The sequence below is a fragment of the Amphiura filiformis genome, chromosome 16, assembly GCF_039555335.1.
Source record: "Amphiura filiformis chromosome 16, Afil_fr2py, whole genome shotgun sequence".
In the NCBI taxonomy this organism is placed as follows: Eukaryota; Metazoa; Echinodermata; class Ophiuroidea; order Amphilepidida; family Amphiuridae; genus Amphiura; species Amphiura filiformis.
The window spans coordinates 60,158,985-60,174,996 of record NC_092643.1 but is presented as its reverse complement, the minus strand read 5'-3'; the positions used below and the strand labels follow the sequence as shown (position 1 = coordinate 60,174,996).

Genomic DNA, 16,012 nt, shown 5'->3' with positions numbered 1-16,012 from the left:
ATCCTTGAATTATGACAGCACGTTCATTGGCATCAACTCGCAAATTACAAAACTGAGAATCGTTGAGACTTGCATTCCACATTGGAGTAATCAATAAATCAGCACCCACCATTTTCATTGTTGATGTTGAGATGTTAAATCTCAGATATGCCGATGCCACAATGAAGCCGATCAATTTCCAAATAAAGTGGGTGCTTGAAGAAGGCGGCATAGTGATTAATCAGAGTTTTCCGTGCATAAATCTGACAATTTGATCTGCAAAACAGGTATAGCATCCGGACTATAGATTATTTTACTTAATTGTAGCTGACACGGATTTCTACTGCACTCTACCGCGCGCACCGTCCTTTGGGCGTATCAAACAACGGAACGTAGTCAGATAACCATTGTACCTATAAGCATAAGTGAGATACCAAAAAAAGATATTTTAAAGTGTTGATGATAGTGTAAGATTTCTCGATGTCCAGTTTACTTTTCAAACAAAATATAGTAAACGAGTGTATACATTCCCAACGTTTTTATTTGTAGCCGAGCTCGTAGTTTGCGAAACAATCAAAACAATTATTATAGTCAAATGTAAATCATGAAGGAGGCGGCCTATATGCTTCACCCTAGCAGGGCGTAAGACAATACCAGACACAATTGATATATGCGAGGATCGGAAATAAACGATGCAAGCCCGAGAAATTATTATTTAAATGACGTTTTTTGGGGCTCGAGCAAACTAACATATGAAAATTTTGAGAGAGGAAAAATCAGGACTCAGCGGGGATTGAACCCCGGTCACTGGATTACCGGTCCAGAATCCGGGGTTCAATCAAGTTCTGATTTCTCTCAAAATTATGTCAGTTTGCTCGAGCCCCCAAAACGTTTTTGAAATGGGGCAATTATAATCCAGTATCAAAATCCTACTAGAACTGTATAAGGCATTGCTAACTTTTAAAGAAAAAAGCTAAACAGTAAAAGTTCTGCATGTGTTTAATAGAAACTTCAAAGAAATCATATCAACATGAAAACAAGCCAAATAAAACTATTTGCTCGGTCTTGGGCAGTTTGTATTATATGCGGATGTGTATTTCAAAATAAATGTTCGTGACTTAATTTGGCTTTTATGTTCGAAACACGAGATTGATTCAAGTTGTTCAATAATTTTAAGCAATTGCTCACCTGAGTAAGTTATGTTTGGCGACGGCGGTAAGGCATCTTGCAGTTCTTGTTCAAATTGATCCACAAAGATCCACAGTCAGTCAGAAGTCTTTACAGAACTTACTGTAACAGTTCAAACCATCGCAGCACTTCATCTCTGTAGTAGCGTACACCCGCGTGTACAAGGTTGGTAGAAGCGAATCGTTGTTTTTATTTGATTGTTTTGTCCCCAGATACTTGCTTTTCAATTACCGCATTTATTATGAAATACAAATTTTGTTATGAAATACAAATTAGCTCAAATTTTGTTCATCACGCATGGACTGATCAACGCTGTATTTTGAATGATTTTAATCTTCTTCTCTCCCTGCGGATTTAGAATGAAATCTATACACTTTTAAATGGCAAACAAATCTTGACAAAACAGCGTCTGGTTGACCATGAACTGTTGTTATAAGATACCACGCCAAAGTATCATCTAAGAATATAAACCTAGCCGAAACATAGTAAAGTTGAATTTCGAGAATGAATCTTAGATTAAGTTTGAGAAAGTTGTTTCTGAGTAAATTATGTTATTTTTTTAAAATAATAATCATGATAATTTTTTTATTATTTGAATTATCGTAAATACAAACAATGTAAGAAACAAGGAAGCAAATAATAATTCAAGAAAAAATGAGAAAGGCAAATTGACACATGCCTTTTCTTTTCCTGTCACATAAATCATACTGACAGAAATACATACAAAATTAACATAAGAAAAGAACTTCAAATCCTGAACTTAATAAAAACAATCAAATAGAATACTATTGCAGAAATGAACTTAAGTTAAAATATAAAATGTTTTTACAATTAATATCATATACGATTCAATTAAAATAAAATGCAGCTAAAATATTGTATTTTACAAAGCCAATTTCAGGATTATTTGATGTTTCAGCTTTGATGAAAAATATTGATAGAAGTAATATAGCTCAATATTACATAATGAATACACACATGTTGTTACAGATAATACTTTTATTTGTTTAGTTCTCGTTCGATAATTCCTTTGGTGCTCTTTCTATTACATAAAAGTATAGTAAAAGTAATAACGTCAGTCATTCAAACTGAAAGAGTCTTGGGTCAAGTGCGCATGATGGCAAGTGCCTTCCGTGTCAAAAGTGGGATCAGCATTGAACTGCATTCGTGGGATGCGTGTCAATGTGATCCTCTCTTGTGCCGGCATCGCGTCATGAGCGCCATACGCGCACAAGAAACGCGCTCACCACGTGATCATTTTCTTGATGCGGATTCAAGCAAAGTCGGTTGTCTAGGTACTTGTTTGTCTGGGGATTCGAGTACCGTGTATCATTTGGTCGGAAATTTGGTTCACCTCAAGTTCGGTAGTGACGTACATATACGTAACTCGCTCGCCGCAGTATCGAATCGCGAGCGTACAATTATACGCGCTGAGTGTACATGCACGCGTACAGGGGCGGTTTGTCGGCACGCTTGCAGTACAGTAGGGAAAAAGCATTGCCGTTACTACCGAACTTGAGGTGAACCAAATTATAGACACTTTCTATTATGGATGCCGGATGCGTATCACGGGAGATCGCATTCATGCGTTTTAATGTGGATTCGGCTCTTATGTGGAGTCACCCACCCGTTGTAAACCAAATATTATTTCTCGTAGTACAGGTTTTACTGTACAAAGAAAACGTACATCGCCCTATATGCACACGCACAAGAAACCCATTATAGCTCTGCTTCCTTCACAATTCATCGATCAAGGAAAATAAGACGTGTTGGTCTCGCAAAATAAATTGAAATATTTCCAATAACATTTTTTTTCATAAAAAACATGCTTAAAACAACTAAATTGGAAGTTTTCTGAGATATGAATTTTTATATAATATTGCTGACAAAACTGGCAAGTACATTTGATTAAATCAATACTGGCTTCAGCTTACCACGTACAAACAAATCCGCATTAGTTTTGAATTACGATGTTATCGAAAAAAGTATTTTAAAAATCATACTTAAGGGCTGGGGTATGAACGTTTGGACAGTATTTATTTTGGGACATTAGAGCACATCAGACATATCGAATTGCATTCTGAATACGAAGAAAGTCATTCTGATATCAAATAATTTTGATTTTTTGAAATTCGTAATTTAATACACATTTTATGGCAAATCATTAAAAATTGATATTTTTGATATTTAACAGTACTTGAAGTAAACTTTATAAATCTGATGATTTATACTTAAAGTGTATGTAGGTGGGATGAAAAGCCGACGATCAATTGAAAATTGTGACCTTTCGTATTGAAGATATGGATTTTTTTCCCAAAACACCAAAAAAAAATTAGGTCTTTTGGAAAAAAAATCCATATCTTCAATATGAAAGGTCAAAATTTTCAATTGACCGTCGGCTTTTCCTCCCTGCTACATACACTTTAAGAATATATCATTAGATTTATATAATTTAATTCGAGGACTGTTATATATCAAAATTTGAAAAATATCAAATTTTTATAATTTGTCATAAAATTTGTATTATATTGTGATTTTCAAAAATGAAAATTATTTGATATCAGAAAGACATGCTTCGTATTCAGAATGCAATTCGATAGGTCTGAGGTGCTCTCATGTCCCACAAAAAATACTGTCGAAACGCAATAAACGCTCATTTTAGATCCCTTAATCTTACTATCATTAATATTCTTAAAACAAAAATGAGAATAACCGCTTACAAGAGGTGATGGTTACACACTCAGGCTCCTTGGGGGTTTCTATCTGACGTGCTAAAGGGCTGAAATATGTTTGTTTCTTTCTATTAACTGGTGAACTGAACAAACAAGTTGATAAGCGATTTACATAAACCATATTCATGGATGAGGTGCTGCTGCGGGGGAAAGGCGTATTCGTCTTCTGTAAAGTGTTTTGTGTTTGCTGGGCACATACACTAAACAAAAGTATCGAAAAATTAGGCAAACTTGAAGTTGAATATTCGTTTAACATCCTGTCAATTTCTTACTCGTACTAGATGGAAATGTTCTGTGCATGAAAAAAGTAAGATTAAGGGGGGACTACACCCCTGCCCAATTTTGTACTAATTTTTGCATTTTTCTCAACAATTATAGCGCATTGGTGACAAGTAAGATATATATATTATAGGGGCAAGGACTACAACTACTGCACTGGAAATTTTAATTCAGCACAGACAACAGTTGTGGAGTTACAGTAAAAAATGAGGGAAAACCAATATTTGATCAATAAATCAATAGTACTTGCCTTGAATTGCTGAATTTTCAGTGCAGTAGTTGTAGTCCTTGCCCCTATAATATACATATCTTACTTGCCACCAATGCGCTATAATTTTTTACATTGTTCAACGAGACAATTAGCAGTAAGTTCCTTGTCCAGGGGAATTTCAAGCTAACTCAATTTTTCCACGAGAGGCACCGCCAGGGTTCGAACCCGTAACCTCTCGCACCATAGTCGAAGGCCTTATCGATTGAGCTAACATGACTGCTAACTTGAACAATATTAAGATAACCTTGTTAAACGGGTTATCTGACAGTAATACACTAATAACTTCACCAGAGAAGCAAAACGTTTTCATGATGATTTATTATGCAAGAATTATAATTAACGGTGCATAAAATGACAATAACTAAAACATTCTTGGCTTCGACATGGGACAAGTGAGACAAAATATCCCAAATAGCGCTGGAAGCAACAGGATACCCACCAGAAAACGAATCCAACTAACAAAAAAGATGGTTGTACTGTGTTTTGGAAGACTGTAAAAATGTTCACTTAGATCAGTCTATATGATGAACTGGGAGACCGATTTTACTCATAGAAAGACCTACCACCATACGACGCCACAACACTGCCATACTGATGACATCACAAGTCACCATTAAAGTTAATTATGATAAAAACAATAAGAGAGAATCCTGGATCCCATTTCTCCTGTGATAATCTATAGTTACTCCCCGGGATTACCTCTCTTCTTTGAAAACCGGACCTGCGTGGTTAACCCGCCTTCTTACAAATATAAGGGTACAAAAGGGTACAGCTAACGTCATACCATTGCTCTCCTTTCTTTGGGGCTATCTTGGCACAATTTTCATTGCTTCTATTTGGTTCACCAGCTATCCAATTCAAGAAGTCCACCTGAAATGGTATACAAAATAGTATAAAGTAGTTTATAATAATCTAAACATAGGAGGAAACCATCACTGGAGAGCTAGCATCAGTTCAGCTGTGGCAGAGAAATAGAAATAATGCTGACTGCGGGGCTGACTGACAGAAGAAAATTGCTTGGCAAAATATGCTAAAAGAGTTAGGGACGCACCATTAGATATCAAGGGGGGGGGGCTTGGTAGTTGGGGTCGTGACAAATTTTTTTTTTTTAGCACCTCGGTGAAGCAAATTTTTTTTTTTTAGCCCCTGGATGAAGCAAAATTTTTTTTTTCAACACCTCGGAGAGACAAATTTTTTTTTTTTTGCAATCGTAAAGTCCTATAATTTTCAATAATTTGTTTGTCGAGTTGTAAAATGTTGTCCATTTTTATAATCATTTTTACGTTTTGTAGCACTAAATTTTTGCAATCTAAGAGGTTAATTTTTCTTCACTAACTGTGACAATTTTTTGTTCACCCTTGACAGCAAATCTTTTTTTTTCTGGTCCGAGGTGGAGCAAATTTTTTTTTTTTTTTTAGTCTGAGGTGGAGCAAATTATTTTTTTTTGCTCAGATGGCACGACAAAAATTTTTTTTTTCAAAAAACTACCCCGCCCCCCCCCCCCCCCTTGGTATCTAATGGTGCGTCCCTTAACAGCACATCTGGATTTATTCATAAAGTGTTACACAAGCTCAGCATTTTAGTGAAATGAACATAATCCATGATAATAATATATGTCCAACTCGCCAAGGTCCTGACCATAAGGTAAGGACAAGGTTACCTACCCTGATCCGAGTATAAACATATAGTAATTGTTGGTATTTACCCGGGAGGGGGGGGTACTCAAGTTTGGTTTTGGTAGAACGTGCCGCTGAGATTTTGGAAGTGGACCCATAAATATACCAATTTTTCAAGAAATTGGGACCCATTGATATACCAAAAGTCAAAATTTTCGGCCGAATTTAACCAAAATTGTCTTTTTGTCGGTCGATTTCACATTTTATGTTATCTACAGAAGGTGTGTATTGTCCTTCGATTAAAGACCACTAATAGGCCTGGGCGATACATTGAAATACGACGAGGAACTATTTGTTTTCATGGCATTCGAAAAGACTGCATTAAAATCGCTGAAATTGATCAAGTTATATAGCCAAGAAAGTACTTTTTAGAGTTTGATGCTTCAAAATGGTACATTTTCTCTCATTCTATGACATTTTTGTTGTAATAGTACCAAAATTCATACGCACGGCTTCGGTTTTAGTAAACATTCGCCCTATCATATTGTAACTATCAGCTTCGAGGGCGCACTGTCATTTTAAGGTGTTTACGGTTCAGTGCGTTAAAACAAGAAAAGTCTCAGGTCAACCTATGTTGAATTTTTGATCATTTGGCATCTAAATCATATAGTTTCACCTGATATTAGTGGCATTGAACTGTGAGAGTTCTGAATATGAGAAAATTCCACCCGAAATTAGGCATTTTCCCATTGAAACCCGTGTAATACATAATTAGTGGTCTTTAACCTATAGAAACACTGAATTCTATGGATCTGATATTCGTCATGGAGACTTTTCTAGCTATTTTTTGCTTACATTTCTCAATATTTAACTGTATTTGCCCTGGCAAGAAAACGTGCATCTTCTTCGACTACTAAGGTATGTTTTAGAACCCGTTGAGGTAGTAACGGGTTGAGGGGGGGGGGGACTTGTGGCATTAGTATTGGGTTTACGGCTGGTTTCTGTGATTTCAGGGCTTCTAAATTCAACAACCTTCGCTTGCCTGCGTATACATAATTATAGAAAGCTTAATGATGATGAAAAATCAATGTTGATGATCATATAGATATGCCACTTTGTTAATTAGAACCACATGCACATTTTGTTGGTGATTTCCTTGCCCTAAATATCGTACATAGGCCTATACATGTAAATACAGTATAGGCCTAGGCTAGGCATTTTGCTTAAGCTTTAAGGCGCATGTAAGGCCTATAGTCGCGTGTAAAATAAAACCTAGTCTTTGTGTACACGTTGTCTATGGGCCTCTACAGCACCATGTATGGCCTCACTCTATCCTAACTCAAGCCGAAACCCTAACTTGATCTATAACTCTATTTTAAACCCATATCTAATCCTCGGACCTAGCCGTATCTCTATCCCTATCCACGAGCCTAGCCCTATAAAACACCCTATTCCTAATGCGAACCTGACCCTAATCAACAATTCTAACACTAATCAGCAAGCCTAAATCGGAACACTAACCCTAAATCAATCTGATCTGATCTAATCGTGCTAGGACATGCTGCAGATACGAATCTCCAGATATAGCCCTAGGTTGAAGCAAAAACAGCGAAACATTCATCATACAGGGTGTCCGAAAACCATTGATATTTTACTCGTCATGCTGTTTTCCAGAAATTTTCTTGTTAAAACATGTATTGCAAATGTCAATGTTTACATTCAGGGCATTTTACCCGAGATTGGTGCACTTTTGTGCTTATATAGGTTAAAGACCACTAATAGGCCTGGGCGATACATTGAAATACGACGAGGAACTATTTGTTTTCATGGCATTCGAAAAGACTGCATTAAAATCGCTGAAATTGATCAAGTTATATAGCCAAGAAAGTACTTTTTAGAGTTTGATGCTTCAAAATGGTACATTTTCTCTCATTATATGACATTTTTGTTGTAATAGTACCAAAATTCATACGCACGGCTTCGGTTTTTAGTAAACATTCGCCCTATCATATTGTAACTATCAGCTTCGAGGGCGCACTGTCATTTTAAGGTGTTTACGGTTCAGTGCGTTAAAACAAGAAAAGTCTCAGGTCAACCTATGTTGAATTTTTGATCATTTGGCATCTAAATCATATAGTTTCACCTGATATTAGTGGCATTGAACTGTGAGAGTTCTGAATATGAGAAAATTCCACCCGAAATTAGGCATTTTCCCATTGAAACCCGTGTAATACATAATTAGTGGTCTTTAACCTCGAGCACACATCACTTTTGTTCTGAAATCGACCAAGTAATAATGACACACACACAATTCTAAAACAACATCTTTTGTACAGAATTCAATGGGATTTGAGAAGTTAAGGCGATTTAATACCCTGATTTTCATCAGTACCCATCTTCTTTTTTTTGTTGCAAATTTATAAAGTATATAAATATGTTCATCATCTCATGTCCTGAACTTATAAAATATCTCTACATACAGAGTGGTTTTAAACCATTTTTAGAAAATCATTTTAGCCCTATATATTTTTTTGTTTACTGTATCCTGGTAACTGAGATGTGTGTTTCATAACAAACCATAATTTATTCTATTGAACATGTCCAAGTAGAATACATGAATAGAATACATTAAATCCTTTGTTATACTATCTATAGAAATATACTCACTGATTATAACACTGAATAAATTAAATAGGCCTAAATAATTTCTTCCACATAGACAATTTAATACTACACCATGTATGTATCTTCTATAATATGTTGTTAGGAAAAGAGATTAAAAAAGGCTATAAGGTCATCAAAGGTCAGGTTATAGGTCAATTGGTTCAGGTCAAATTCAGGTATCAATTTTGAATACATGTGATAGTCTGTGATATCATACATGTCATAATGAGGCTCAATTTTGATATTTTGTCTGTTACTGGATATATAATGGAAATGTGTGAGGTGGATATACTAAAATACCTTGGGATGTAAATGGTGAGTACAATTTAGATTGCCTAGTTGAGTTGGATTGGGCAAATAAATATAAAATAGTTACCAAAATCACAAAAATGAAGCTTACGGAAAACTACCTAATATGTTGGTATAGGTGACAAAAAATACAATCTTTTTCAACATTGCTGTAGTGTGGTTGTGGTAACCTGTTACCTATGGCTTAATTAAGTTTCAGTGACATAGTGTTGCAAGTTCAAAATACAAAATATAGTTCGACATAGAATCATTTTAACCGGTTCGTTTTTTGATAGTTGTGGAGCACCAAGTTCATGAAGTCATAAAATAAATCAGGGACCACTTATTCCCATTTAACATATCAATATTATTTCCCTAATGTGATGGCAACACATATCCAAAATTTTAATGAAATCCGTTGATAGTAAGCTTACCAAAATGAAGTGAATTTAAATCATCAGTGATGTACCTCCTTTTGGCTTCTATCTTCAAAAGCATGTAAGCTACATTGATACCGATGCCACCAATAAAAGGAGAAGATTTGCCCCTTCATTTTGCATACCACTTTGTCCAATTTTTGTTGTTGTAATTTCTTCACAAAATGCAAAAAAAAATCAATGGGTGTAGTACCCCCTTAAGTGGCAGTTGAAACTCGCGTGATAACACTTTTACAGTGCATGATGGGGCTTCCTTATAAATCATCCTCTGGTCGGGAACCCAGGTCACGCTATTGTTCGACCTGGGCTACATCATTTTAACGCATGCGTGTTCGTCGACACAGCTTTAGTCTCCTCCTCCTTCGTAACACGGTATGTGGAGTGACTGGAATCACACTGACGGCGGAGGAGAATACTAGCTGGTCAGGCGGTTTAATTATATCAAGCACCTGAACAATCATCGTCATTTGATCGATTTACTACAGAATATATTGTGTACTCAAAATATAATTTGATCGATTTACTACAGAATATATTGTGTACTCAAAATATAATTTAAAACTTGTAAACCTGTGAACTTATATATCTGTGTACTTAAGTATAACGACACGTAAATAACATCATGTAGAAAACAAAATGGCCGCTAGTGGCCGCCTATTGTCTAGACCTAGGGTACATCATTTGGATTGTGACGTAATTTCAGTCGCCTATCCCGACTATTCAATTATCCATGCTATACTCCACTTACCGACGTTCCGTCAACCCATTGGTATGAATATGTAACGGTTCTATCGTCCAAACCAATCCACCAACCAAACCATGAATTACCAACGCCATCATGCTTTGCAAAATCTGGGAACATAAAGTAAATTAGTCTTTTTATGTACATATTTAAACAAAGACTTGAAGATGTTGCAAAACAAAACTGGTATTCTGATGTAACTTCACTTGATAAGCTACGCACTTATTGCACTTTCAAGTGTCAATTGACTCCTGAAAAATATCTTTTTGATGTAAAACACGCCTCATACAGGCGTTTTTTAGCTAAATTAAGGTGTTCCAGTCATATTCTCAAGATTGAAACAGGTAGAAGACTGAAATTGGATTTGGAGGACCGGGTTTGTGATCTGTGCAGGGATGGGAATATTGAAGATGAATATCATTTTGTCATGGTCTGCAAGTTTTTTGATAAGATTCGTCAAAAATATCTCCCATTCAGGTATGGATCGGAACCGAGTCCCCCAAAATTCATTTCTCTCATGAGTTCAGATACACCATCTGACATCAGTGGTCTCTCATTATTTGTTTTTCACGCTATGAAACTTCGTGAAATGATTGAATTTATGTAAATATTTCTTCATGTTATTTATATGTCTTCCTCATATGTAATTATTATATTTGTAGTGCAAAGGGCCAAGGGCCTATATGTACAAATAAAATCTAAACTGAAACTAGTACAGTGATAATTATTAACTGTCAAGCTTTCGTTAGAGGTAGCTCAGTCTGAAAATGATAAATGTAGGCCACCCCCTCCTACTGATGGCTCTGAAAAGAGCCGTTCACTGAAGTCGACCCCTTGTCAACAGGGAACAAGCAGACCTATGCTAAGTGAAGCGCTTTTTGGAGCTATCAAACTTATATTAGCAGATAGGCGATGCCTGCTTGATCTCTATTGACAAGGGGCAGTCTTCAGTGAACGGCTCTTTTCAGGGCCACCATAACTTTTACATTAGCAAATAGGCGAGATTTACTTGTTCTGCTGACAAGGGACAGTCTTCAGTGAACGGTTCTTTATGGCATGAGTAACCACACGTAAGATAATCTATTAATTCTACTAACTGATCATGAAGTCAAACGTTGCAATGTCATGCCAGGGGCAGCACTATTTTGAGGAATGAATTATTAGTTCTTCTTAGAAGGTGATGGGAAGTGACTTATTTGATTGGGCTTGTGACGAATGTAAAGTAACTTTTCATCTTTCGTCTTGTTAAATTAATAGACCTTATCAAGCCAAATAATATTGTGTCTTACAACATCGATAACCCCCCTCCATATACTTACAGCCAACAAAGTCGTTCTCATCTTGGGAATGAATACTAACAAGTTTGGCGCCAAGATTTTGACACGCGGTTTCAGCCTCAGCATATGGTACTCTTGCAATGTCATCGAAGTAGTAGCAGTAACTTCCAAAACCCTTCCAGCCAGTTTCACAGACCGCTTCAATGTTTTAATAAGAACAACAAAAATGCTTGTTTAATAGGATTTTCCTTTCTACGAGGGGAGGGTCATTCAAAGATTTCCCCCGACCGTCATATTATTTTCTGCCTCTGCAAATGATAGCCCTTTAACATTTCTCACGATTATCAAAACGGAGTACCGGGCCTTAAACAAATTTGGTTTTACTACTGTGTCCATTATTTTGGTGTAGTCTAAACTCAGATTTAGTGCATAGTAAACGAAAGGAAAAGCTGAACAAAAATACCGGGCAGAAATATATCAAAAAGGAAAGTTATTAGACCAAACCGAAGTGATCCTACAATACCACTTGGTCAACCAAGATGGTAGTGTAAACCATCTACATCTCAGATTGGTCAAACCATATGTTTTCTGAATCGTTATGATCAGATCAATACTTTGGCGTGGTTTGTAACAAGATCTAAGCAATTTTGAAATTTGACCCCTGTATGAAATTTAACTCTTTTCTGAAAAGGTGTATTTTTGCCACCAACATTTTTACTATTCTTTGATGTCGAATTATGATATTAAAGCTGATTCTGAACCTTAATCACGGGATTTCCCCTGCTTCTTGACATTTTTTTTAATACGTACGTTGCAATTTATTTAAAATTATGTATTTACGTGGTTGGTAGTTGGTGAAGCAACCGGTAACTTCGAAGCGAAGAGAAGTTTTGACTTTCCATGCAGTTGGTTCAATTCTGACAAACCTCGCTGTTACTGGTTGAGGGAAATAGTTGGTTACTTCCGTATTACTATCGTAGTTGCCGGTGAAAATCTACATCATAAGTTAATAGAACACACATTCTTTATTTAAATAAGTTTCTCACTCATAAAAGTAACCACTTTAGACGTCCATGTAAACTTGGAACAGAATGATACTTTTTCATTATCGAAAAAAAGTTTGGAGACTGTTACTGGATAGGAAAAACCATTATGAATTAAACATGACCATCAATACTTTAAAGGATGTCTCCGGCAATCACAACATTATGCCTTATATGTTAGAAAATAAATATCAAGCACGAATCACATGGCTTTATTTAAAACAAACTCATATTGACCATAAAAATGAATAAAAACAGCCGGCGCTCAACACGAGATATTCAAAATTCACGCGCCGAAATTGTCTAGTGCAATGACGTCATGGTTATTTGTGCTCAATTGTAGTCAGCCTTCATTGTATTATTGGAACGACATTGCACTGGACGATTTCGGCGCCCGGCAATTTTGAATATCGCGTGTTGAGAGACGCCTGTATTAATTCGTTTTTATGGTCAGTATGAGTTTGTTTCAAACAAAACCACGTGATTGGTACTTGATAATTAATATTTTCTTACATATAAGATATAATGTTGTGATTGCCGGAGTCATCGTTTAAAGATATAAAATTCTTTACGATGTATCTATTTCATTCATTTAACAGTACTCTGCTATCATGGTTACGAAGAGGAACCTATTTATGTCTTACCACTGGGTTATAAATATCGGCTCCTACAATGTAGTTAAGGTTACACTCCTGTATTCCAGTGCGGACTTTGAAGCTTTCCACCCATTCGTCTGTATTTGGTGCTCCTTGTATAATCACGCCACTAACAATGTTAGTTACACCATACAGATCCACCTTAAAGTAAATGTATCAGAGAGGAAGTGGTTGAATTTTTGTGACAATTGACAACTCAACTTTTCGGTAAATCACATAATCCTTTGCGTTTGGACCCCTAATTGCGTCACGCTCAAAGAGGTTATCATTGCTATGGTAGTTAATCCGATTACTGCGGCGAATTGATCGGCAATATGTTCCAATATGTCAGCGCTCATATCGGATATATAGATGAATAAAAGCTTCAGTCCATTGGTCACGCCGATGCGCGTGTGATGTGCCCTGAGTAATTTGATTTAATTTAATTATTTAACTTTGTTTACAAGCTGAAAGTATTTCATGAGATGGGAAACCCCCTTGTACGTGCAAGATAATGGTGTGGAAAGTCATTTTTGGAATTCCCCCAAATTATTGTAAACAAAGTCAGAGCTTTGTTTGGAACTTGGAAATCCCCAGTTCATTATTGCACCATCAGGAAAACCCCCCAGGAAGTGATGTTATGTGAAAGGTGAATGTGTATAATTAATCTTTTGGAAATCCCAAGATTGCAGCAATGTTGTGAAAATGTGATTGAAGTAATGGTTTATTAATAGATGATGGGTTTTTACATGAGTACTGATATAAAAAGCTGGAGGCTTTTGTGGGACTTTACAGAATGCCATGGGAGATTGAGAAACTCTACATGTGTGTGATGGTCTTTGTGCTTCAAAAAAGAAGTACATTTTAACAGTTTATGTAGCCAATAATTGAGCTATTTTAATACAGCAACGAAGGAGATAGCGAGCAAACAAATGTGCTCTTCCTCATCAAAGGATTAAAGTTCTTCTGTCGATATTGCTGGAGTTTGCTGGGTTTGTGAAGGCCACGCATCTGTCAAAAACAGCGGAGCTGTGTTAAAGAAACCTGTTCCCTGGAAAAAGAGTGATTGGTGAAAGAAACACCATTTTTGGAGAAGGCAGCGCAAGGAGATATATTTGTGGAGAGGGCAGCGCAAGGAGATATATTTGTGGAGATAGCAGCGCAAAGGAGATTGGAGGAAGCATCATCATTTTCGTATGAGGATTTTATACGCAAGGATTTATAAATGCAAGTGTACAATGGACATCGCTGATTTTCGCAGGACAAGTGAATAAGGATATATTACATCAGTCGTCCAGAACATTGCAAGAACTCTAGAATCACCAACAAGAAGACCGCTGGTTAAGTACCGATAGAATAAAACTGATTGTGTGATTTTATTGTAATTGTTGTTATATGTACCAAGCATACTTTATTTTCAATTAAAGACTTAGATTTTGTTAGCTTAATCAAACAGTGTATTTGTGTTGTGCATTCGTGTGAGTTCGAGTAAAAGGTGATTTTGGCCTTGAGTCAAGTACGACTCGTAACACGCGTCATGATCTTTACTTGGCATTAACGATGTTTGCTAAAGATGTGCACATCGGCGTAACGGCAGGCGATGACATCAGGGGCCATACACAAAGTCTTATGGAAATAGAGGTAGTCATTGTGACGTCAACACCACCATCTTGTGGGTACGGAGTACCTTGTTGCTAAGAATACCGCGTTGACGCTTCAATGAAGAGAAGCGTCACGCGCTGCGACTTCCACGTAATCGGGGCGGAATGTCTAACGAATGACATGCAGAACGGCAGTACCCACAAGATGGCGGATCCCGCGGAAAAGGCTGACGGCCTCTATTACCGAAAAGGTGAATTGTTTTGTAAAAGTAATTTCCAATGGCCGGGTAATGTGCTCAACATTATTGTCATTACCATCCAAACAAATGGCTATATCGTGTTTGGGACCAAAAAGCACTATTTTAATAGTATCTCCATAACTTTACCTCAGTGCAAATTATACAAGGTACGTCCCACCACATCTTTCATCCGCCGCTTATAAGAAGTGTGCGCTAGACAATTACTTCGCATCATCAATTAATTACCTGAATCCACGGCCTATTGTCAGTGTGATGTGCCGCCCACCGTTTTTCTCCATTAAGGCGGGAAAACTGAGGCCCCTCATTATCTTTTTCAAACCATACGGTAGACGCAGTTACGTGAGACTTAGTCAGTTGACCATTTTCCCATCCGAGTTTAACAGGAGATGGGCAATCTAACACAAAAAGATAGAATCACAACTTATTATAAAAGTCAGAGTAAAGAAGAAACTCTAGTTTGCTTCGTCAACCAGAATTCCCACGGCCCGTGATTGATTGACAGCGCGGAGGCAATCATCTGGTGTCTTCTTCTGCGTAAAGGAATCACAGAAAATGGCGAACAATATTGGTACTTTTACAAGGCAATGGTCATCTTTTCTAGGCTTTGTTGACATGGTGCGTTCAGAAAGAAAGCTATCAATTACAAAGACCTACCTGTAGAAACGTTTTGCATATTTGAAGTTGAAAAACCAATCATAGAATCATACGGCACTCTTTTTCCAGTGCGTCCAGTGCGTTTTTTGGGTTTGTTTTTATTCTCGTAAAACATTTTAGATTATATTTTGTATGCACAAAAAACAATGTTCCTGAATTTTCCCAATAGGTCAGATGTCAAAGTGTCCCAATACTGCAAAAACTGTCCCACAATGCATTGCAAACTTACATTACGATAAATCGTTCAAATTTGAGTTTGATTGAGAGTGTATAGGTGACGTCAGACTAGTTTCTTAACCATTTTTTATCATAATAATATATTTATATTTATATTTCTCTCCTTTTC

At 36.6% G+C, this 16,012-nt stretch overlaps 1 protein-coding gene across 1 annotated transcript; it reads right to left on the bottom strand.

Moving 5' to 3' along the window:
* Positions 1–4,799: 4,799 nt before the first annotated feature.
* Positions 4,800–14,800, bottom strand: LOC140172786 (echinoidin-like). The gene is made up of 6 exons (XM_072195912.1): positions 14,771–14,800; positions 13,161–13,313; positions 12,314–12,467; positions 11,516–11,671; positions 10,203–10,306; positions 4,800–5,319 (listed from the first exon to the last, which is right to left on the bottom strand). The coding sequence occupies exons 1-6, from the start codon at positions 14,798–14,800 to the stop codon at positions 5,179–5,181; spliced, it is 738 nt and encodes a 245-aa protein (XP_072052013.1). The 3' UTR covers positions 4,800–5,178.
* Positions 14,801–16,012: the final 1,212 nt, after the last annotated feature.